The sequence below is a fragment of the Epinephelus moara genome, chromosome 5 (assembly GCF_006386435.1).
Source record: "Epinephelus moara isolate mb chromosome 5, YSFRI_EMoa_1.0, whole genome shotgun sequence".
In the NCBI taxonomy this organism is placed as follows: Eukaryota; Metazoa; Chordata; class Actinopteri; order Perciformes; family Serranidae; genus Epinephelus; species Epinephelus moara.
Window position 1 is genome coordinate 5,807,738 of NC_065510.1, and position 25,575 is coordinate 5,833,312.

At 40.2% G+C, this 25,575-nt stretch overlaps 1 protein-coding gene across 1 annotated transcript; it reads left to right on the forward strand.

The window, feature by feature from the left end:
* LOC126389652 (syntaxin-10) lies at positions 1 to 21,269 on the forward strand. Its single transcript, XM_050043358.1, has 9 exons — positions 1 to 73; positions 542 to 617; positions 2,397 to 2,490; positions 4,057 to 4,151; positions 6,226 to 6,288; positions 9,161 to 9,262; positions 11,533 to 11,639; positions 14,101 to 14,195; positions 16,857 to 21,269. The coding sequence occupies exons 1-9, from the start codon at positions 39 to 41 to the stop codon at positions 16,931 to 16,933; spliced, it is 744 nt and encodes a 247-aa protein (XP_049899315.1). The 5' UTR covers positions 1 to 38; the 3' UTR covers positions 16,934 to 21,269.
* The last annotated feature ends 4,306 nt before the right edge of the window (positions 21,270 to 25,575 follow it).

A 25,575-nucleotide genomic window follows, 5' to 3' on the forward strand; every position in this document is an offset into this window, starting at 1 on the left:
ACTGCGCATGCGCTCGGAGTGAAGCGGAAGTAAGCATCATGTCGATAGAAGACCCATTTTTCGTCGTGAAGGGGTAAGAATTGTAGAAAATAAGACCTAAAACTCAGCGTTATGTCAGAATAATTCAATCAATTGTATGTTCACAGCTTAATTCAACGGCTAGTCTGTGTTTTCCTCCAAGACAAAGTTGCCGTAGCGAAGTTTAGGCTAATGTTAGCTGTAGCTAACTAGCATTAGCGCTAGCAGCTGCGCCGAGGTGTTGATGTTTGTTCAAACTAAGAAGAGTCGGTTTAGCACTGAGTAATCTCTGAGATTTGTTTTTGTTTCATCTGGCTCTCAGTGAAAGCACCTCAGCAGCTTTGGGAATCTGCTGTCAGGCTGTTTGCGAGGCGCTGCCAAGTTAAGGAAGGAAATGTAGCTTGTGTGTTTGTTATGGTTAAACGAGAGGCGTAGCGGCAGAGATCAGCCTGAAAAACAGCCCAGGTGTCTGGGTGAAGGGTGAAGTTAACAGTTTCTGTCTCGTTAATGTTTGTGTGTCCAGGGAGGTGCAGAAGGCCCTGTCTCGTGCTCGGAGCCTCTTTGATAGATGGGAGGAACTGTTGCAGGAGGGGACCCAGGTGAGCAGCCCTCCATCACCTCAACAACATCACTGCACAAATCACTATCCTCAAGCTATGAGCCACTGACAGCAGTGGGTGGAGTACCTCAGAGCTACACTTGAGTAAAAGCACAGACAGTAAATAACTTCTTGAAAGTTAAAGTCCCCTATTAGAATATTACTTGAGTGAAAGTCTAAAAGTATCAGATAGTTATTGTACTTAAGTATTTCAAGTAAAAATACAAGTTACTTAGGGAATGTAGTTACATCCATTTAGGACTGCCCGCAACTAAGAATTTTCCTCCTCGAACAATAGTCATTATTGAGGGCCATTAGTTGACTAGTCGCCTGCATGTTAACGATATAAATGTAATTATTAAATGATATATTTTGGTGGTTTGAGTTGAAGNTCAAAATTATCCCACACTTTGGATTTCCTGCCCGACATGTTATTAACTAGCCTGTGGAATAACCGCAGGTACCAGCCCTTGAAATTAACCTGACTCCTGTCTGACTGCTGAGCGTGGACACTTCCTGTGTCTGTCCTTTCAAATTAAATTACCACATGGTCCAGTCGTGTAGGTTTTGCAATGTTTGCAATGTGTTGCAATACATTTTAACTTGACTAGTCTGTAAAGCACTTTCAGTGGCCTTTGGGTGTAAAATGTGCAATATAAATACATTTCTCTTGCCTTAAGTAAAAGTGAAAGTTGACAGAAATACGGAAACTCAAGTAAAGTACAAATACTCCCACAAAATACCCAAGTTTCATAAGGAAGTATTATTACTAAATTATATTACACCACTGACTGAGAGTCACTTGTAGATGGATGTTCCTCCTAACCACGGTGTCCTGGCTGACTGTACTCATTAACCTACTTTAAACCAGGCAGGCCTGGGCAGCATCTGAAGCCTGGATCTGTGGTGGCCCAGAAAACTCAGCACACATGCTTCAAATGCAAAAATAACATTAATTGAATGAAGCACCACAACATTGTTGTGTTTTGTGCTATGTTCTGTTTTCTGAAATGTCACAGCGTTTTGTGATATGTCATTGGCCACCAAACTTGTTGATGAATTGTTGGGTGGAAAAAACAAGAGTGGAGACACCTGTGAAGCAACAGTTTAGTTTAAAATCTGGTGACATATTAATCTCTGCTGAAACGTAGTGGAAAGAGTGCACAATACATCCTGGCACATATTATATGGGAAAGCACAAAAAACAAGTTAAAACAGAAAAAAAACTTAGAGCAACTGCATTTATCGAAGGTGACAACATATTAGTAGTGCTGAGGGACTGCTACGTTTATTGTAGACTTAAACTGTTAAAAATAGATGGAATAATATGTTCATTCAGTGGTTCTTCGTTGAAATAAATAATTTTAACAGCTACTGCCTGTGTAAAGTACATATTATATTTCAACTTAGTGTGTCTTAGCTTGAGAGGACATATCATTTACCTGTAAGATATTAAAAACAGCAGTCTGCCTCTTTAAATTTATATTTTGCAAGTATTTTTCTGTCATTTTCCAGTTCAGTAAAACACACTCAAACATTTCCCTCCTAACAACCATGGCCCAAGTCCTACATGTGAACCAGTTCTGTAACAACATCTTGGTGTTCGGCTCATATCCTCTCAATCGTTACCCACATCTCCAGTTTTGTTAACAAGAAATTGTGAAAACAAAACAGCTCCTCTGGTGAATTGTGTGGTTGGAATGAGAATCTTCTCACATAGAAGCTGAGTAGAATGTTTATGTGGTATTTAATGAGTGTCTGCTGGTTTCTGTGGTCTCAGGTAAGCCGTGACGAGCTGGACTGGAGTGCCAATGAACTGAGGAACTGTCTGAGGGCCATAGACTGGGACCTGGAGGACCTCAGTGAAACCATCAGTATCCTTTAAACGGGAACATTTCTCTCCGTCTGCCTCAACAACCCCTATCTTCACATGACCAGCTTTATTTTTAAAACAAACAGATGCTTTGTGTCACTCTCATCCTCCTCTTCCTCCTGTTATCTCTACGCTTATTCAGGAGATGTATTAACCTTTTAAAGACAAGAACCGTTTTTACTTACATGTTAATCACGCAAAGCTCATAAATATAAAAAGACCCTCTCAGGAGGAAGGAAAATGTCATGAAATATTATTCTTAGTGAAGCAGAATCTTCAGGGAGAGGAGGGAACACAAGCTGCTCCTGTTTAATGGTTGAACTTCTTAGTGGGCTGTGACTCATGACTGGTAATTTTGTTTTATATCAGAGGTTGTTATATTTGTTCGACAGGAGAGCCACTAACAAATGAACAGTAATAATATAAAAAGGTTCACCAGGAATTTGAAAAGGATTTAATTGAATTTGTTTAAGTTTTACACATCGTTAGCAGTTACCACTTAAACACAAGAATCAGTCAATCATGAATCATAATTTTTAAGAATAATCAGTGACATTTGGGATGATAGTACCTTGATTCGTTGAGAGAAGCAGATATTTTTAAACTCACCTAACCGCACCTGTCACTGTTTGTTACTTTCCACTGTGATGCCTCGTTTTAACAGGAAGTAAGACAACATAACAAAGCTGTTTCCTTGTGACTTTAAGTGACAGATGAAGAGATTTAAGTGTATTATTACATTTGTCAGGTTCAGACTAAACAATCTTTGTGTCTGTTACGATGGTCACTGAGGCAGACTAGGCGTATACAGAGTTATAAAATCTAGCTGTGACTCGGCTGAGAGGCATGACAGACGCTCATTGGTCCCAGTGGAGCCAGAGCTCGCTGTCTTTCACAACCTGCATGATGTCATTGGGACAGAGGTGCAAGGAACTGACTTCCAGGAACAAGAATGTAAACAAACAGTAGCACGGTATGACTCTGGCTGTCTTGTGTTTGTAAAAGCCTAAAGGGAGAAAAAAATGACGTCGACCTTTCCTCTGTTATTTATTTCTTTTCTTTTTTATTGCATTAAACAAAAGAACATTATACGGATTCAGTATACAGGGGATTGTACCTTCCCTCTGTTTCGCTGTTTCACCTAACAGCAACAACATCATTCCTCTTTCGCCTCGCCATGTTTACAGTTGTGCGTACAACAGCGCTCTGTGGTCCTACTGGTCAAAGTCACGAATGCAAGGGAGCATGTAATGGAAGGCAAAAAAAGTAGAACATGCTAGTCTCCCTGTCGCAAGGTTGTAGGCTTCTCAGACGCAGCGTTAGTTGTTGTTTGCTATGACACACTACACTGGATAAAACTATCAGTTGCTGCACCAGACACCCGTTGTGGTTAACCAGATATCGTGTAGTTTTTTATTCGTTTTTTCTTTTCCAAACCTGTTTGTTTCTTTAAATTTTATCAGCTGTTGTTATTAAATGTATCAGAAAGTGTTTTAAAAGTGCTGCCGAGCTTAAACAGTAAGTTCTTGGAGGTTCATCAGACATGTTGGGTCCTTAACTGGCTCAGGTATTGTGGAGTCGAACCCCGGGAAGTTCAGACTGGGCGACAATGAACTTCAGGAGAGAAGAGACTTTGTGGAGCGAACCAGGAAATCTGTCCAGGTAAACTTCATCAACCCAAATGTTCATGTTTTTAGCGTGTTGTTTTTTGTGTGTATTGTGTTCAGTAAACATCTGTGAATGAGTTTCCTTAATTTGTCAGGTGTCGAATGAAGGTCATTTGCTGAAGAATAAAAGACACATATTTGTCTGCAGATAAATAATGCAGTGCAGAAATGCAGCAGATGCGTTTGTGGCAGTGTAGAAACAATATAGACATTAAATGATTGTTCCAATGAATTCTTCTATTGTAAAATGTTAGCGCTAAGTACATATGTTGGTTCCAATAATTTGAAAAACAAATTTAAGGAATCCTTATCAAAATGTGTCATTATGTTTTGTGTTTATAATTGAAAAAAAAACCCAACCCCAAAACAAACAAAGTTCATCAGGAGATATATTATCTGATTTTTCTTCTAAAAATATTGAAATATTAAAAATATTCATCAGTATCTATCTATGTATCTAATAATTCTTCTTTGTCCTGGCTCAAATTTGATTATGAGTGAATTTATCTGTACTGTTTTAAATAAAAAATTTTACTACATCATGATGTATATTAATGGTTTTGTATAAAATAGCATATATGAATTGGGCATTATGATAAAATTGTTTCAGTTACTCCTTCCCTGACTTGCATAGTCAGTGGCTGTGTTCAAAATCACTTCTCATTTACTTTAAAATACACTGTCCACCATTTTATTTGAGTGCCTGAATTCTGAATTTGAACTTATCATAGCCAGAAACTGTAAAAACAGAAATTAGCATTGGATTTTCACATTTCCAACGGTCCTTGGACACATCATGTGCAACGAACACTTCTGCCAGAAAAAAAAAATATAACAGAATCTGAGTTTAAGATTCTACGTCTCATTTAAAATTTGGCCAAAGATAAACCATTTTACATTGTGACTAATCATCTGATAATCATATATAAGCTTTACCTCTGCACTTATCTCCTTAAACAGATGTATGTATATGTATGCAGAATGTACAGGCAACAGGACAAGATTTTTGTTTGTAGTTCGAGTAATACTGACCAATCATGTGTGAGTAGGCTTTGGTTGCATGTAGGTAAACAGTCCCGGTGGAGAGAAAAACAGGTGGAATGTATCATAAATCCAATTTTGGAATCAATTAGCTATCATCTGACACATATCTGGCTTTTAGCTGTTGTTTTTTGGCATTCATATGCGAATATCTGTTTATAGAGATTAGCCGAAATGTTGTCTTGACCTAAACACCTACAAAAAGTTGCTAATTGGACTGTTGACAATGACTGGTGCACAGAAGAGGCAGGCTCGGCCCTGATTACCATTATCCACTTTCTTAATTAAGTGCTGGCTATACCAGAGCCCCCGAAATATTACCTGTTACCCCCCAGAGGCTAAATCATCGTCAGACCAATAGCTAATGTGTTTTGAGATTCCCCCTGCACAGAACACAAATGCTTTATTTTTAAAGGTGTTACCAGTGGCTACAAGTGGCCATGCTGAAAGAGAGACAAATCACTACCATTACCTGAAAGACCTCTGTCGTGTCTGCTGTGTTTTGGCAACTAAAGTGTTTCTATTACAGTTTAGAGACTGTACAGGTCAGGCAAAGTCAAACATCAGTCAGAGCAGCAGCTCCCACAGCTGAAGCCCAGAGTAACTTGTGTGTTTTCACAGTTTTTATTGTAAGGAGGAATGCCATTGATTATCCATCAATACCTGTCAGCTCGTTTACCTGCACTGCAGCTGTTAAGCCCCAGACTTGGCTGAAGTGAATCAATGTCCACGCCGTAGGCACAGTGGAAAATATGAGTCAGTTTCTAACACATGGGTCTTGCAGGCAAAGGTAGTGTCCTTAAAATAGACCTGAGGAGAATTGAGTCATCTGAGCCAAACAAAAGAGCCGTACTGAGGGGGAACAAAAGGCTTTCTGACATTTTGATTTGTCTGCTGGTGATTCTGTCTCATTAATGAAGCTGTCTGCACTGTGCTGGGCTTTTAAAGGGATTTTTGCTGCAATTGTGACAAATTGTGGAGTGAAAGACATCAATTGTTTTCTTGTGTGTGTGTGTGTGTGTGTGCAGGATATGAAGGATCAGTTGTCCAGTCCTTCTGCTGTGGCTCAGGCAGAGAAGAAGAACAGAGAGGTTGGTTGACATTTAAACACACAAAAACACACATAAGGAGCCCATACAAAACGCATACACTTTACTGGGTAAAATGTAATTAATTAAAGTAACATGGTCTGAATTATATAAATCTCAGAAAGGTTTTCAGCTTAAAAACTCATCTTGAACCACCACTTCAAGTTTTTTACTTAAGGACTAAGAAGGTGATTAATAAACGACAGAATTAGATGTCAGCTGAAAATGCCTTCATAGAGTGCCAATGGTACAGTGTAAGTTTTAGCACCGGGACCAAAATAATACTTGATGTGTCACAGAGCCCCGGTGGTCTAAGACAGTAGATTGTATAAACTAATAGATGTAGCCACTGTGACATCACCCATTGGTTTGTGTACTCCTGCCAAACTTGAAGGCCAGCTTGAAATTCTGGAGCCAGAAGTGACCATATTTGGACAAGAAGGTGGTGATAATCCTAACACTAGCTGCTAGCTTGGTTAGCTCGGTGCATTTATAATCTGTGAGAGAGATAATGCTAATTTTTGCTAGCAAAAAAAAAAAACAGGATTAAAACCATTTAAACAAAATGTACTTACCCAAAAAACTGAACATCTGACTCCTTGAAGCTCATTTATTCTCCCTTTACGTACGAAGATAAATATGTCCATTTCAGACGTTGTACACATCACTGCCCTCCTACTTCCATGCGTCCCATGATGCGTCCTTTATGGCATAGATACAGTTAATAGATGGCACATGATAGCAGAGTTAAAAGTTTCACACAACAACAAACAAGGCAGAGGTGGAGGGGGTAGTAATATTGTACATTTAGACAAAGGCAGTGTTGTAGACGGTGGAGGTCTGTGGGGCCACTGTATATATCCTGACATGTGGGCGGAGAATTTTTTACACTAATGTCACTATATATTATGATTCGTTCCATTCCGCCATTATTTAAATGTCTTTGTCTTCTCCTATGGTCATACCTCTCTTGAAATACGCTACACTACCTCCACAATTTTCGGTGGTGCTGCTCAGTTTGTCCCTGTCCATAAGCTTTCAGAAAATGAACTCAGAGTGTGGACATTAGGCTCCGTCCCTGTCTTCATATCTTACGCTGAGCATAAATTAGCCCTTAAAGGGATAGTGCACCCAAAAATGGAAATTCAGCCATTATCTACTCACCCATATGCCATGGGACTGAGGCTCAGGTGAAGTTTTAGAGTCCTCACAACACTTACGGAGATCCGAGGGGGAAGTGGGTAGCAGCACAACTGCACACCTAATGGCTGACGGCACCTCAGATTCAAACGTCCAAGAACACAGAATTTAAACCACAAAATATCTCCATACTGCTCGTCCGTAGTGATCCAAGTGTCCTGAAGCCCCGACATAAAAAGTTGTTTGGAAAAACGTCATTTAAACTCTGTTTTTAGCCTCATCGTAGTCTGCAGCTCTAACTGCCTCTCTGTACACTGCGCTGACGTGTTGCGCTTGCGCGAGACCGTGAGACATGGGCACCGCCTTCATCCTCTCCACAGAGAGGCAGTTAGAGCTACAGGCTACAATGAGGCTAATAACAGAGTTCAGATGATGTTTTTCCAAACAACTTTTTATGTCGGGGCTTCAGGACACTTGGATCACTACGGACGAGCAGTATGGAGATATTTTGTGGTTTCAATTATGTGTTTTTGGACGTTTGAATCTGGGGCGTCGTCAGCCTCCATTAGGTGGAGTTGTGTTGCTACCCACTCTCCCTTTGGATCTCCACAAGGGATGTGAGGACTCTAAAACTTCACCTGAGCCTCCCTCGGCATATGGGTTCCCTCGGCATATGGGTGAGTAGATAATGGCTGACTTTTCATTTTTGGGTGCACTATCCCTTTAAGAAGGTCTTTTAGTACAACCAAATGCCGAACAAGACTTTTTAGGTGACCAAAATGTTCCAGTTAACTTTCTTGAACTGAAAACACACTGAAATAGTGACAGCAACAGCTACGCCTATACTCTGAGAACCTGGAGTTATTCCATGGTTACGTAACCTAACCAACATTGTCGTCGTGGTAGCAATTTGTCAATGGATGGCACCCACCTGTCACTCAAAGTGGCAACTCCATAAGTATGCTAACTTTCAGCCTTAATAGCATTTAAACTGGTGAGGTATGTAAAAATTTGCCCCTGTACAGTTGTCATGAAAGGGGATATTAGCGATAGAGACCAAAACTTTTTTGTGTACCAGGCTGTAAACATTTTTATTTATGCTGTTAAGTTGGGTATTTTAACATGGGGGTCTATAGGGATTGACTCTTGTTTTGGAGCCAGCCTCAAGTGGCCATTTGAGGAACTGCAGTTTTTGGCACTTCTGCGTTGGCTTCATTTTTTAGCCTTATCTAAGACGCATAACACATAACTGCAATATCCTTGTCTCAAATCTGGACAGAGGCTCTGTATCATCCCCCTCTCCATGTGTTTCCTGTCTGCCTCTCTTTGAAGTAACTTGTCATTATGAGAAAAAAATCAGCTGAAGTGTTTTCTGTCATTCACATTTTCAGGGGCTTTTTCTGTTGTTTGTTTTAAGTTATCTTGTGGTTTTTGACAGCTTGACTGATTCAGTCATAGCGTATTTTAATTTATCTTTCATACGTCAGCTGATGCGTCTGCAGATCACTCTGACACATTTTCATCTGATGAAGAAAAAAAAAAGCAGATTATTTCATCCTCTCATGATTTGGAAAGTGTTCTAGTCAGTAGCAGCTGTAAAGCTCAAGCGAACCATCAGACTCACATTGTTCCGACCACAGGCCCACTTTTACAACTACAACACACATTCTCTTTTTCCTGCTAACCCCATTTCTTGTGTGTGTGTGTGTGTGTGTGTGTGTGTGTGTTTGTTCAGGCTCTGCTGACCTCATCAGGCCAGGACAGGTCAACGGGACTGGAGGCTCATCTGGTGTCTGCAAACTCCAGATACATCCAGGAGCAACAGGAACAGCAACAGGTAGAGAGGGGAGGAGAATATAGATGTAGGAGATATAACAAACATAGTGGGGCAGACAAAGAAAATTAGTGTTTGGAGGCAAAAGGAAGAGAGAGAAGGTAGGAAGGAATTAAGAAAAGAAGAAAACAAAGGTTTGATTAAGAAGATACAAAGATTATTTTGTAGGACTGCCTGCAACTAAGAATTTTCCTAGTCGACCAAGAGTCGTCATTTAGGGTCATTAGTCGACTAGTCGCCCGCATGTTTACAATATTAATGTAATTATTAAATGATATATTTTGGTGGTTTGAGTTGAAGGTGTGAGAAAGAATAGTATCAGTAACATTGTTAACACTGTGCTACATTACAGAGAAATACAAAACCGTACTAATGAACCTTCATTAATATAGGCCTATATTTTATCTACAAGTGCACGTCACACACTGAGCGAGCCGCCTGTTAATGACGCTGTGGGCTAATGGGCATGTAGCTACTTCCATGTTTCAGATGATACGTCATGTTTGTAGTCGACCAATGAAGATGAGTTTACATATCACCTTGGGTTCGTCCTTCACCTTCTCAAAATGATCCTACACTTTGGATTTCCTGCCCGACATGTTATTAACTAGCCTGTGGAATAACCGCAGGTAACGTGAGATTCATTTTGACAAGGCGCAGCTCCTTGTGGAGTTTCACATTTTTTAATTAAGTTTTGCTTTGTTTTTCTGCGACTCATTGACCAATTAGATCTTGCCGACTAATGACCTTTCGGGTCGACTAATGTTTGGTCTACTTTTAGGGGGCAGCTTTACTATTTTGCATTTTTAGTTTGTTAAAGAATTCAACTTGACAAGAGAAATTTAAGTCAGACAGGAGGATTATTTTAAAATGTTCCTCTACATTGCTCAGTGTTTCCCCTACTGTAGGTTGACTGCTTTTGCCTAACAGAAGTAAACATTTGTTCTACTGCCTGACACCACACCAAATTCTGTTCTCAGATTTAACACTTTAAAGTTTTTTTCAATATTTAACAGTTAGCCTACTTTCTTAGGATACTTAGCAGTTATTTATTAGTTTTCAAAATCCAGAGGAACCAGTCTTCTCATCGGGATAGACACGATCATCTGCGCAGTGCTAATTTCAAAAGAAAGTATGTCACTTATAAAGCATGTTACTTCTGTTATTTCCTTCTTGGTGCTGATACCAGGAGTTGGGGTATTTGTTAACAAAGAGAACAGTCATTGTGAAACTGCACCTCGATCTGTTTTAACTGAACATTCTCTGGTCGAGCACAGCATTATCTTTATGTCACCTGTTAACTGACTTTAAGACTTTAGATCACACACACTGGACTGTCCTGCTTTCATTACAGACATGTGAACTAACCATAGACACCTCATTTGTGAACTCACAGTGGTGCACGGCAGCTGTTTATAGTATGTGACTACAGCAGAATGACTTGCCGGGAAACACTGTGGTTACTTTGAGTTATTTTTGGCAGAAAAAAGTTTTTTTTTTTGGTCATGGCGGGGGTTCCCGTTGTGTACAGTGAAAGGGGAAACACTTGTACTAATGTGCATTTTTTAAACATTTGAAATTGTGTAATGCAGTTGTAAAATGAGACTTCTCATGAACTCCCATGTGGGAGCATCCTAACTGTCAGACTGAAACTTAAAAAGGTTGTCAGTTTGTTTTTATTAGGTCATGTTGACAGATGAGGAGGACGGTTTGATCAAAGGATCACATTGAAAGAGAGCGGAGGACTCCCGCTGTAGTCCCTTTATGAAGACGAGGCAGATGAGATCTTCGTCTGCTCTATAAAGTATCACGCTGTGAATGAAGTGACTGAGGGTTAAATGCAGGTGTGAAGTTCAGTGTCATTGTCAGAGAGTGTGAGCTGTTGGTTTCTATTTCCTGTGGTGTTGAATGACGGAAATATTTCTTCACACATCCTGTGTCAGATTGTGGCTTTACTAAGAATTAGATAAACACGGTGCTCATTCACATCTTTGATTTGATGACAGAAGAGTTTATTTCCGCTCTTGTGGAGTTCCATTAGCTCTGTCAACAGTGTGTGTGTGTGTGTGTGTGTGTGTGTTCAGTAAAACAGGTGCAAATTTTAATGCTATTGATGCAAAAATAGAGATGAACTAAAACTGTATTTTGCATAGATAATTAACGTACATTAAGGATAACATTTCAAAATGTATGGGAAATGATGCAAAACGCTGAGGATGAAGAGTAACTCTGTGTGTGCGTGTGTGTGTGTGTGTGTGTGTGTGTGTGTGTAGCTGATCATGCAGGAGCAGGATGAGCAGCTGGAGTTGGTGTCAGGCAGCATCAGAGTCCTCAAAGACATGTCGGGACGCATTGGGGACGAGCTCGACGAGCAGGCTGTGTGAGTGTTCTGTGTACGCACACACACACACACACACACACACACACACACACACACACACACACATACACGTGCATACCATTCGTTACCTTAATTGACTTTGAAAAACATCTATTTTAGTCATAAAGTGTAGCTCAGTGAAGTCAAGTCAAATCAGCAAATGCAAACAATAGATGCTCAGGATGATCTAAAATGTGTCTGGAACTTAAACACAGTCAGTATTTCTCTGGTTAAGGAGACACATACGTGTAATACTGAATCATTTTCAAAGCATAAAAATAGCTCAATTTGATTAATGGCAGAGGTTGTCTGTGATCTTAATCCCATGTGAATCTGCCATGTCTATAATTTGTCAAGTAAGAATTCCACCGCAAATTACCTACCATATTTTGCATAACACAGAGGTTGTGTGACAATATTAGTACAACGGGATTTGCTATCTCTGGAATTTGGTGTCATAATTAGGATTTTGTTTTGTTTTTACATCACTGAGATGATGGAAGAAACTGAAAAGAAGGTGGCTAGTGTTCACAGTGCAGTCATGGAGTCCCACCTCAAGGGTGAGACAACATGTGGACGGTTATCCGCTGCTGTAGTGAAGCTGCTTTACGTCTAGTGATGAGGCCCAAGCTGCGGCGGTCTGAGTTATTAATAACTTACAGAAACATTGCTCTTCCGTCTTTCTCACATGCACATGCAGCGGTGCGAAGTCCCACTAGAGTTGGCTCGGGTGCAGGTGGTTGATTTGGGTATATGAATATGATTGATTAAGTCCTGTTACATTCCTTCAAAGCTTTGATTATTCGCTTCAAATTATCACTGAAGCCCCTAAAATGGTTTTCGGTATAGCCCTACTTAGCGCTGTACATCACCACTGGTAATGCTATGTAGTGTTTCTGTTTTATGTAGAGTGGAGTTACAAATGACTGCACATCATAGTAAGTTTGAGTACAATATAGACTTCACCTGTCCTGTGGGAATGCACCATATGAAACACAGATGGAGAGGGGGGATTCATTTCAGAACCATATGAGGTCTCCAGGTAGCACTAAACCTGTGCAAATAGGGCTTCACATGATGATTATTGTGCTGATCATTAGTGACTACTTGAACTATCAATGCCCATCAAGGGACTGGTGTTGGAAATTAGCTTTGGCTATTTACACGTGTGCAGTACATTGGACACTGCTTCTGCAGCTGTCAGTGTTTCTCTGTACTTGCTCCTTAGAATGAAATAAACTAATAATAATAATATTAATAACAACATGATATTAAACAGAATTTATTTGGAGCTTGGACTGCTGGTCAGACCAATTTAAAGACGTCACTTTGGGTTCAGGAAATAATGATCAAATTTTGACCAAATGCTAAATTAAACATTCAAAAAATAATCACAAAATATATTTAAGTTTAAGATATTCGTATGTAATGATCCTAGTCCTTTACCATAAAAGAAAAAGGTGCATCTTTTCAGAGATGTCATCGTACACCAGTGAGTGTCCACATACCACCTTCACCTGAAAGCCATTCTCTGAGCTCTCACAAGGAATTCTGGGAAACAGGAAATCATAATTGAAGTAGAGCACTAACTCAGAGCATTAGAGTCCCTTTACTGCTTAGTAATAAGAATTTTAATGACCAAGTCTGAATAATGAAGCATTTTTACAGCCAGTTGGTGCTTTGGACCTCATTTCTTGTATTTTATTTTTCATTTTTATGCCTTTTTAATTAAGTGTTGTGATCATTTCTCCAGAGGACAACCGTGGATGTAGAGCTGAACATCCTTGAGTTTTTTAGTTGTTAATTTATTTGGTCTAAATGGTCTCATAAATGTTTACTGTTACTGTCCAGGAGGTAGGTCGAGAATTATTTTTGTTTATTGTAATTTAATTTTGTCTCCACTCCTTTCACAGCGGCTGTCAGTGAACAGCAACAGTTACTAAACACACAGGGCTGAGCAGGAGAAACACGCTTATCATCATCATCTTTAAAGCAGTTTGTTTAGCACCAAACTTAAGGCAGACTTTACATCTTTAGCCCCACCACTGGCTCTATGAGTGGTAAAATTGTCTGTATATCTGTTTCAGCCAACACTTTAATATTGTGGGATGTAATAAACACTGTGGCCTTCAGTGGTGCTGGCAGTCCTTTAGAAGTCTAGTTGCGTTTTTCCACATTCAGACCACATTTCTCCTCTCGTAATATCCTGTCGAGCTACAAATGTCTGCCACGGTCAAGGATCCCAAGGCTTCATCATAGTAATTGGTTTCAGTGGCTAAATAGATTTTCAAGTACGTGGAGGCTGAGTTGCTAAAGTTGGCCACAAAATATTTATTTTTAAAAAGTAGAAAAATGAATGTGAATGATAGGCATTCATGGAAGTGTCTGGTACTTTTGCTGAAAGTGTCCACAGTGATGTCACAGTCTGATGAAATGTTCGTGTGCTCCTCTTGGTGTTCAGCATGTTGGGCGATTTTGGAGACGAGATGGACCAGACATCATCCCGGATGGATTCCGTCCTAAAGAAGCTGGAGAAGGTGTCCCACATGACCAGCAGTAAGTCTAATAGTATGAGTAAGAGGCTGCCTGCGAACAAACGGCCAAAGCTTTTGAAAGTGTGGATTCAATTTTTTTGAATTAACTGTAAATTAAATTGTCAGTTCCAGGCTTATAGCGGATTCATTGATAACTTCCCGTGTCATTCTCCAGCCATGTCAAGAGCCTCAATGTCATTCTGGACAGCACTCTTTGATTCGAACCCTGCATAAAAAACATTACCCAGACTGCTTTGTTCCACCTCCACAACATTTCCGGACTCCGCCCATCACTGTCCCAGTCCAGCACTTAAGTCTCGGTCCACACATTTGAAACACAGTTCTCTCTGGCCTTCCCACAAAACTCTTTAACAAGCTTCAAATCATTCAAAACTCTGCTACCCGCATCATTACCTCCACCAAATCATCCGACCACATCACCCCCATTCTCATCCAGCTACACTGGCTCCCTGTTCAGATTACTAAAACCTTCTGCTCACCTTCAAAACCCACCACAACCCAGCCCCCACTTACCTCTCTGACCTCCTCTCCTTCTCCCTGCGCTCTTCTCTCTTGGTCTCCTGACCATCCCCACCTCACGCCTCATCACCATGGGTGCCAGAGCTTTCAGCTGCACTTCTCCCAGGTTCTGGAACTCCCTACCCCCACACATTAGACAACCTGACAGCATAACATCCTCAAAACCCACCTATTCAAACTGGATTAAGCCCTCAAACACTAACTGTACCTTCTGCCTCCAATTTTAAACAGTTACTGATTTTATCTCAGCGACAATATGTCTGCCCAATTCACATTTCTTGTTCTGTATGTTTCTTATGCTCTGTAAGGCGACCTTGGGTGTTTTGAAAGGTGCCTTTTAAATGAAATGAATTATTATTATTATTATTAAACCAATGAAAAGCAGAACTTTACACAAAGGGTGATACACTGTCCTAAAGTCTGTGCTGAGAAAAAAAAAAGAAAAATGTTGTCGGGGTAATTAATGAATATTTTAGTTACCTGGAATACACAATATGTACAGTTTCCTTTGTCAGATATTTCCACAGTCAGTTTTGGTGAAGCTGATCTTTCTGTCTGGTTTCCATTGTTGGAATGAAACTGTTAGTACATAGATGATCTCAATAACTTCAAGTGAACCTTGAGTGTAGACTTTTCATCACAGTGTAATTTACACAGGACATCCAGATCACTACTTTATTAGAAAATGTCCTGTCCAGCCACTGTTTCAGCTACTAGTAACGCAGTAACTGCAAAGAAATTTTGTTTGGTAACTGGGGATACAAAGCATCAAGCTAGAAGGAAAAACAAAAGTGCTGTCCTCTTCCTATTTTGGTTGCGCAGTGGTTGATGCACTTCCTTATTTGCCATAAATCAGGCCTTCCTTTTCCCGGATGATCATGCACAGTGGCAGACAGTTGCACAGTGAAAGCGAGTCTAACCACATTGTCATTACTTTGTAGTCATTGCCTTGTGCAATCAATATTGACCTTATAATGATAGAAGAAATGTACTATTTCCACCGTGAACGCTGCTCTGTTTCTGAACATCTGCAGTCACTGAATGTTAATTTTCTGCTTTGGAAAATAGTTTGACAGTTCAGGAAATATGCTTATTCCCTTTTACCAATAGTTAGTTAAGAAAATCAAAACTGGTCTCACGTGTTTAGCTTTAGTCAGCAGCTGGTTAGCTTAGCGTAGCTCAAATACTGGAAGCAAGGGAAATCGGTTAGCTTGGTTCCGTCCAAAGGTTAAAAAAATCAGCAAGCAGTCACCTGAAAGCAAATAAGTATATTACCCAAAATATCAAACTACTGTAACAATGTTACAGTAGTTTTAAAAAAAGTCTATTGTTGCACAGCAACAATCAACATATTAATAGCCTTTTTTATAGGGAGATTGCGTAATATGGCCGCCACAAATTCCTTTCTTTACGCCGCTTTGCTTTTTTACACAGAACCAAACAAGAACGGCACAACGGCCATCAAGCCAAAGCGGGCCTGACATGTAACACAATTGCGTCAGCATCCAGTGTGACATAAAACCTTGTCTGCAGCACTTAATGAGCAATAACATTGGCATAACATGGCAATAACAATCATTTACGTCCCTGTTATTTGGTGGTCGATCTCGTCCTCTGCTCTGAGGGTAAGGAGCACCCGGACCTCATTGTTTTCCAAACTTGCATTCATTTTCAGCTGCTGTTCCTCTTCTTCGAGTTAGCTGCTAACTGCGATTAGCTGCATTTTAAATCTCCCAAAGGCGGGTTGCACACATCTAAGTTGTAAAAACAGGTCACACCTCTCCTGTTCATGGTCCCGTCTTGCCAGCTATTCCTTTTACGCAGACTTCTGTTTCAGCGCTGTTATAACCGGTGTTTGTTTTATCGTACCTTTAATGACGAACAGCAAGGCAAAATAATGGTACAAAATCCCACCTTGAACAGGAAGTGTAGAAGGGGCTAATGGAAATAGTCATTAGTCTCAGCCTGAGTTTTAAGTGCTAGTTGACTTGCTTGAGTTTCATGAAGACATTTTACCTCTCATACAAGAGGCTGTATGATACAGCATTAAACATTACCATGACCTGGATGACTGAGAATCTTCACCAACATCTCTCAGCCTGAGTGTATTTCATCTAAAGATCTCCCCTCCTGTGTTCTTCAGGTCGGAGACAGTGGTGTGCAATTGGCGTGCTGGTCGCCATCATGATCGTGGTCCTCATCCTCTTCTTTGCCCTCTGATGCCAGTGACCTCCAACCTCTCGACTGCGTTCACCACCTCCTCTCTGTTAGGGCGGACAGACGGATGGACAGATGGACAGACACAGGAAGAAGGACATGTCTCCTGCTCCTCTCCCTCCCGTCCCTTCCCTTCCTTCAAACGGAGGAGAAACTGGTGACCTGCAGAGAGAAGTTAGGATACCGTCCTGCTTCTCTCTGCTTTTAATGCTTCTAGTAGAAAAAAAATAATAACTTGAGCAGGGGAGTTGAACACAGGGGAGCCCCCGGTGGTGTTAATGTACTTCACATTGGTGCATTTCAGTTATTGTTGGAAATGATGGTACTTAATGGGAGGGTCAGGGCAGGAGGCTGCTGCTGTCAGGTTACAAACACAAATCTGCAGAACGTTTCGCAAATCAATTATCAAGTACATGTGATTTTAAATGTATACTTAGCAGGCATTTTAACACTTAAGTTTAGGTGTTTTCAAAAGTACAAAATCTTGTTTGATGATCTTTGATATCTTTTGAGTTACGGTGAACAAACTTTATTTTGTCAGTACGTAGTTTTAAAATGTTTTAGTTTTAAAAGTGCTGAAAGGAACGGCTGTTTTTTATGAACCAAATGTGACAGAGAAAAGCGATTGTGACATATTCATTTCATTTGGCAGGAGTTAGCAGCCAGAAAAGTTTTTTTTGGGGCACTGATTAATATGAATTCATTAACAGTTAAACCAACAAAGAAGCAGTTTGTGTTTGACGCAGACAGGAGCAGGGTGGGAGGGAGGAGACCGGGGCGGGTTTTTCAGTGTTGCCTTAAATATATTTTTATAACCGTGAAATGTGCAGTATGTTTATGTGCCTACATGTGAATCAGGGCGGGAAATCACCACAGAGTACCAGTCATCAGATGAATCAGGAGAATGGGCAGTTACAGTTGCAGGTTTTCCTTCCAGTCCAACATGACAGCAGCTGATTTCAGTGATGAACACATTTCAGCTGGGAGGGAAGAGTTAGTCATGTCTGAAATCAGCTGCTGCCGTGTTTATGGTCAAAACAACATGTAGAGTGATAGTATGAGTAGGCGTGAGGCTGCCCGTCCCTGATACGAGATGCTGGTTTCGCTCCGCTGGACACTTTGTCAGATTCCTGGCGCTCTGGCCAGCGGACAAATGTGGTTCATTTTCCTCCCTGATTGAGATGCATCTCGGTGAGGTGAAGTCAGGTCTGCAGCCAGCCGCCTTCGCGCCCCTGCAGGCTGTACAGCACACGATTGGCTGAGGCTTTGTTACACTCACTGGGCGATGAGAGACAACCTTGGCTCAGAGCGAATGGGTTTGCCTGTTTTATTGAAAAGCTTTAGCTAATGAGAGGAGGAACAGTTGCTGGGCAGGATGTCTCCGCACGCAGCCCAGATTTAGGCTTACAGCTCCCTCTGCTGGAGGCTGTGGGTCATGTTGTTTCTTTGTGTCATGTCAGGTAACACTACCCACGCAAGGGTGTGTTGCTGCGCTGTATAAATATAAACCACAATGCTTCGAATTATTGTGTAAATGGACATAATTCCTGTACAAAGGCTTTATGCAGAATCAATTTTATTTTCAATCCTGTGTAATCCAGATTTTATTTCATTCGCTTTTGTCACACAGTGAGAGAAAATGATCAAGTATGGAGTTACATGAAATTTCTCCTGAGACATTTCCACTTGTTTCCACTAAAGGAGTCAGAGGTCACATGCCCAGGATTTAATGCAGGTGGGGTTCAGGGATGTTTTCCATCACTTCCACAGCTCTTCTAAAACTCATTCTCTCAGTCGCTCCTGTGTGATTTTAATGTGCTTTTACATATTCAAGCCTTCATTCCTTAAACGCATCAGTGGGGAAAATTAGCCGAATACTTGGAAAATGGCTGCAAGGGTAAATGAAGCAGTCATGTGGTTTCCACTCCACTCATGAGTCACTGCAAGACCTCTGCATGCAGAACAGAGCATTGTACAGGTAAAGCATCTTGAAACAGAAGGATTTCTAATATACACTGTGTGTTTTCTGTCAAGTTAAAGAAATATTTCACACCCCAAATGATCATTTGTATTTATTACTGTATTATTACTTTGTCTTCAGTTGAATTGTGAAGAAATGAAGAATCAAAGTCTTGGGAGTCCACGTTTTACAACAGCAAAACTACATCATAACATCCATTTTCAAACTCTGACACAACTTTTGCAGTGTAATCTAAGCCTCATGTATCCAGTCGTACACACAGTACTTCCCAAACACATGCATTTTTGCTTAGCATTTAAACTCGAGAACTAAAAGTGTAACTTATCCATGCCCTCTTCAAAACCAGGCTCTGTTGACAAAAACAGTTTCAAGATACATATCCAGGATGCACTGGGATGTATCATCAGTGATGTTCCTCGGGTCATAGGGGGCTTTGGGTCTTTCAACATCAGACCCTCTCACCCAGGTGACCCACCCGGGGTTGATCAAGACCCTGACTGCATCCCAGCAACAGTAATCCAAGTAACCGAGTAATTTTACCTTGCTGGAACGGGGGAGTTTGTAAACAGATGTTTTGCTGTTGTTTAATGTGGCTCTTGGATTCTTTGTTCACCAGATGCATACAAGAAGAACAAAGTTTTCTTCATGGATTCAACATAACATGGAGTGTGTTATAACTTCTATACAAATGATCATTTGGGGGTTGAGGCACGTGCTTTTCTGTTTGGATTTGACTACATCTACTTTTACTGCATTATACTGTAACATCAGATCTGTATGGGAGAGTACTGTAGTGATTCTTAGAGACTGTTCTTTATTTATCAGGTGGCTGGAGTGTGACGACTTATGCTTTTTTTTTTTGTTTGTTTTGCTTTAACTTTGACTCTCCCTGAAGCTACAAATATTTTTCCTTGAGCTGGAGTTTAAGAAAAAGGCTTGTATTTCGTCTCAAAAACGGTTTATTTTTGGCCAAATTTGACATGAGACACGTAGATTAAAGTGATTTTGATGAAATATCACTATTTTAAAATCAGAATTGGTTACGTTTTTTTTTTCTGAAAGAAGCTTTTGTCGCACATAATGTGTAAAAGGACCTCCAGAAAGTCAAAAATCCAATGACAATTTTTGTTTTTACAGTTTCAGGCCGTGGTAAGTGGTGAAAATTTGGCGGTTTCCGTAAAAGTTAACATGCCCTTGAAACAAAGGCTGATTGTCTTCACATGTTTTCTTTCAACCTTTAAAGAAAACATGCCTTCAGGTTTGGAAGGCATGTTTCCTTTTAAAAAAAAAGTCGCTCCCCAGTGCTTAAAGAATGATTTGACATGCCTTGCACCACGCCCTCCCCCCTCATAAATAACGAACAGTCTCTTAGTATTTTTTTGTTGTTTTGTTTAAATGTTTCCAGATCTGGGTCTAAAGAAAAACTAATTTGAGGCTTTCTAGTCTTTGTTTTCCCCAAAATGGAACTGCGCACACATCTGCTGATTTAACTGCATCAAGGCATTGACAGTTGTTACAAAACTGTAATCTAATTTAAAAAGCCACTTTGTGATATCACACAAATTACGTTAGTCACTGTTATTAAGCAAATTTCAAACTCTTTCCAGGCCTCGTGTAACCGCCAGATCAACCTGTAAACGAGCTCTGATGCAGCATGTTAAAATTAATATGGTTGCATGCATTAAAAGCACACATAATATTAGTTTGCGTACATAGATTTCTGAAGGTATCAACACTTTTTGGTACATTATTCAAAACATATGACTCATCCTCACTTGCCTTTATCTTTATCTTGACTTGCTACTTTCCAAAAAAAGGGTCGAAGCCTTAAAATAATTTTTGTGTTGGTTGTTGACTTTTTTTGTTATTAAACAAACCTTGTTGGAAGTTTGATTTGGGGGACGGACCTCTGGCTTAAAAAGTGCTGATGAAGCTGAACATCTTTTTTGGCTGAGAAGTTTGTCTTTTGAAGGCAACTAAAATTGATCATAACAGTCTGTTTTGTAGGTGAAACAGTGAAGAGGTGGATTTTTGGAGGATTTGAATGTACAAAAGTTCACATAGTACTGACTGCCATCGTGCCCTTTCCTGTCAAACAGCCCATGTGTCTGCAGATTTAATGCCTCCACTTAAAAAAAGGGAAACTGTGGCTTAACATTACTTCTCAATCACTGCTCTGCTATAGTAGATTTTTTTAAGTACTGACTTTCACACACACTACATGAAGAATAAATGTTTCGTGGCAGCTGTCGCCGCTTTGACAACTGAACTGAGTATGATTGTTTTCTTACTGGCATCCGGAGATTTCTGAAATTGCTCAGTAGGGTTTTAAGTTTCATTAAACTTGTTCAACATGAAGCGACTAAAATGCGGTGGTGGTTTCTTAATCATGAGTGTTCCTCCCATTATTTAAATTTAAAGACTTGTTTAAGAGGTTTTTAAACATTAATAAATCTATGTTTAGACTTGTGCTGTGTGTCTGAATGAATACAGTATTTTATCCTGCTCCCTCTGTGATTTGTACTTTAGATAAAAGCTTCCAGCGAGCTGCAGATGTTACAGGAGCGACTTTTAATTGAGAGGCACTCTTCAAAATGGAAACATCATCACATCCTATCCTGAGAGCCGAGCCGTCATGTGAAATTACATTTACTTTGGCTGTAATGAGCAGAGCCCGAGTCCCCGGCGGCTGCATGAAGTGCGAGTAGCTCTGAAAATCCGCAGGCAGCAGTCAGGAGAGCGACACATTCACACGTGAAGCAGACGTGCTGCGAAACTCTGCAGGAGTGAGAGACCAGCGCTGACAGCATCACACTGATACATCAGCCGGTCAGTGATGAGCTCATCGTAATATCAACACTGCTCCTCACACTGTTAGCCAGTTATATAACAGGTTCTACAAGACTGATCTGAGACTTTCTGCAGTTTTATATAGAATATCATGGGTATAAACATTTTATTTTTTAATAAGTTGTAAACGACTTCAATGGAAACACTGGACAATATGGAAATCTTCAGAGATGTATCTCATTAGCTCAAATTCCTACTGTAGAGTCCACAATGTAAAACATCTCACATCAAATGGTGTTTTTCACTTTAAGGCAAAAATGATAAACATTTATTGACTGATTAATAATGATGATAATCTCTATATAGCACCTTCTATACAAGAAACGCAGCACAAAGTGCTTTACAGTAAGGGCGGTATAAACACTGAGTGCATCACATGAAAAATAGACAATGGACATAAAACAGACAAAACAATTTAATATGAAAGTACATTTAAAACTCTTTAAAACATGAATTAAAACTAAAAAACTATAAATCATAAAATCAAGATTTTAAAAGAGTTGCAGCAGCATGAAGTGTAAATTGAAAGAGTTTCAGACCTGTATCAGGAAAGTCAGAGCTAGTTAAAGGCTAAAGTGAACAGATACATTTTATGAGGGAGTTTGTGTTCCATAGCTTTGGGGCGTCACTGACAAAGGCTGCATCCCTGATCGTCTTCCGGCTGTTGCTGGGAACCTCCAATAAACCAGCAGCAGGTGATCACAGTGTTCTTAGAGGCAAATAGTTAACAGGGAGTTAGCAACATAGCTCAGTCCCAGCCCATGTAGGGCTTTGTATACAAGTATTTATTGATGTACAGAAACTTATTTGTCAACATTTTTGATAATTGCTTAACTGTTAAAGTTATTTATCAAGTCAGCTGCCTGCTCAAGCTTCTCAAATGTTGTGGTTCTCTGTTTTATATCCTATAAATTGAATATCTTTTGGTTTTGAACTGTTGGTTGGACAAAACAAGCAATTTGGAGAAGTATGTGGTCTTTTTAGAAATGTGATAGGATACTCTTTTCCTAGCTGCAGCTCTGTGACACTGTGAAGTTTTATTTTAATCAAAGGTAACTTCAGTATTTTTCAACCTGTACCTTATTTTCCATGTTTCTTTGTCTGATGGTGCTTTCACACCTGCTCTGTTTGGTTCAGTTCAATCGAACTTAAGTTCGTTTGCCCCCTCACTGCGGTTCCTTAAGGCAGGTGTGAACACAGCAATCACACTCAGGTGCGCACCAACCGGACCGAGACCTTCTTGAAGAGGTGGTCTCAGTCCGGTTACAAACGAACTCTNGTGTACTCTTCTTCAACGTTTTGTTTACTTCCTGGATTTTTCCCACATGGAAATTCTAATCAATCAAGAGCAGCTTTCTCACACAAGGCATTTGATCTGGTCCGCTTGTAAATGCTGCCGTGAGAACACAAACCAACTCTAGGCAATTATACAACTTTGGAACAAAATTAGTCCCTGATTCAGACCAAAGCAAGACAACTCTAGGCCTGAAAGCAGCCTCAGTGACTAATGGAGACTACAGTTTTTGAAACTGCTCCAGTACTGGGTGAGAGCGCTGCAGTCACCAGCTGTGAAACAGGCTGCAGTGTAACCACTTGGGGCATTTATGCACCGTCAGTTTGCGTCCACTAAAAGTGTTTGTTTTTGCCACTGACAGGCTCTGATTATTATTCTGTGTCTTTCATTACGGGAAGTATCTCTAGAAAGATAGCCCTTTATGTTAAAGAGTAAGATCCTTTTTGTGTAACCACAAACCACTCTGAGATCACCATTATCAAATTTACCAGACTACACTTAAATAAACAGTCATTTTAGCCTGTATAGATTCAGCATATTTTCACACTTAACTGGGTGAATGAAGGGTTTATTTCAACCACCAGAGTTAGTGGTTTTTGGAACAGTGGACAGATAAACCAAGATGTTTTTTGTGAGTTTTATTTGGTTTCTGTTGACTTTAAATTAAGTGTCTTTTATGATGATAAAAGTACTGTTAATTCGAATGGAGTCTGGTGGATTTGGTGATGGCGATTCGGGGGCTGTTTCTGGTTTAACAAACAGGATCTTACTCTTTAAAGAAAGAGGTCTATTTCTAGTGTTGTCAGACACTTACAATAACAATCTGAGCTTGTCGGTGGCAAAAACAAACACTTTGAGTGGACGTAAACTGATGGTGAACAAATGCCCCAAATAGTTACATTAAAACCTGTTTCGCAGCTGGTGACTGCAGTGCTCTCACTCAATACTGGACCAGTTTAAAAAAGTTTTGCTCACATTAGTCACTTAGACACAAAAACATGGTAAAATAGTGCCCAGGTTGAAAAACACTGAAGTTACCCTTTAATGTCAGTCATTGTACAACATATAGCTCCAGTGAAATATGATCACATCAGCTCCTTTTAAATGTACATTGCAATTAATAACATTGTTGGCTGCTGCTTTGTAATCGTCCATGTTTCCGGATGGTTCTCCATGGTTTCAGGTTGTGGAATGATTTAACTATCTACACATCCCGACCCCAACAGGATGGCTGTACAGTTGCTTTTCCAGAACACAGTGCCGCTCTGCAGCTACCTCTGAACAGTGTATAGCGATGTTTCAATGCTTAAAGATGACACTACTATACCACTTCCTTTTGAGTTTAAATATCAGCCACTGGACAGTACTGTCACCCACGAGTCTTTTTAAAGCATGTCACACTACGGCTCTGCTCTCAGAATAGTACGTGATGATTCTGCATTTCAGCACTGGGTTGCACCATGTGGAAGTTCTCTCCTAACCTTGGGTGTAAAGCCGACACCAGAGACTCAATAACTTCTGGTTAGTTTCAAACTAAATCAGCTATGACAGTTAGCTGCATCACAACTACTTGACTGGTTTGGACGTAAAGTCATAACTTCGGCAAGCGGCCAATCATCAGTCAAAGACAGAGCTCCATTGTCATGGCTACCCTGAGCATCAGCTGTCTGGCTGGCTTGAGCCACTTGGCATCGCAGTACGTCGTAGTGAGCTGGATCAATATTGAAATATATCAATAATTTAGATCTCTACTGTTGTAAAATGGCACGTGGTTAATGAAATGATGCTGTGGTGCAGAAAAACTGCTGTTTTACAATCAGTGAGTATAATTCTGTGACAGTTTATGATTTACACCAACCTCAGGGCCTGTGTAACTATTAAATTGTTACTTATCTCAGTAGTGCAACCACTTGTATTTTATTAATTCAATCATTTTCTGTAATTGCTTATCCTGTTGGGGGTCACGGGGGGGCTGGAGAGGCGGGATACACCCTGGGCAGGTCACCAGACCACTAACGCTCACATTCACACCTACAGGCAATTTAGAGTCAGCTATTAACCTAACTTGCATGTCTGCATGGAAGCCGAAACACCCGCAGACAACCCACGCGTTCTTACCTGTGCCGTACCTTAACTTGATAATTAATCTCATACTTACCTGAAAAGATGAATAAATTCTTGAGTGGATGTTTCCAGATGTAAATCTCTTCGAAAAAACTGCAAAACTCCCATGAGGGTCCTTTAAAGTGAGACTGTTTGACTTTACTAAGACACGTGTTTCTCTGGGAATAAAAAAGTTAAAGTCATAAGGAACAAAACAGTTTCTTTAGTTGTGTATATCAGTACATAAGGGTGATTAATATCAGCAGACATTAGATATTGCTGTCAAACTTATATCACCAAGTAAGTTTTCTGACCCTTTTCTACTTGTGCAGAAAGCAGAAAAAGAATCATATCTGATGACAAGACATGTGATGTTAGGTCTTTAAAACTTCTGACTCGAGCATCTTAGGAAAGTAA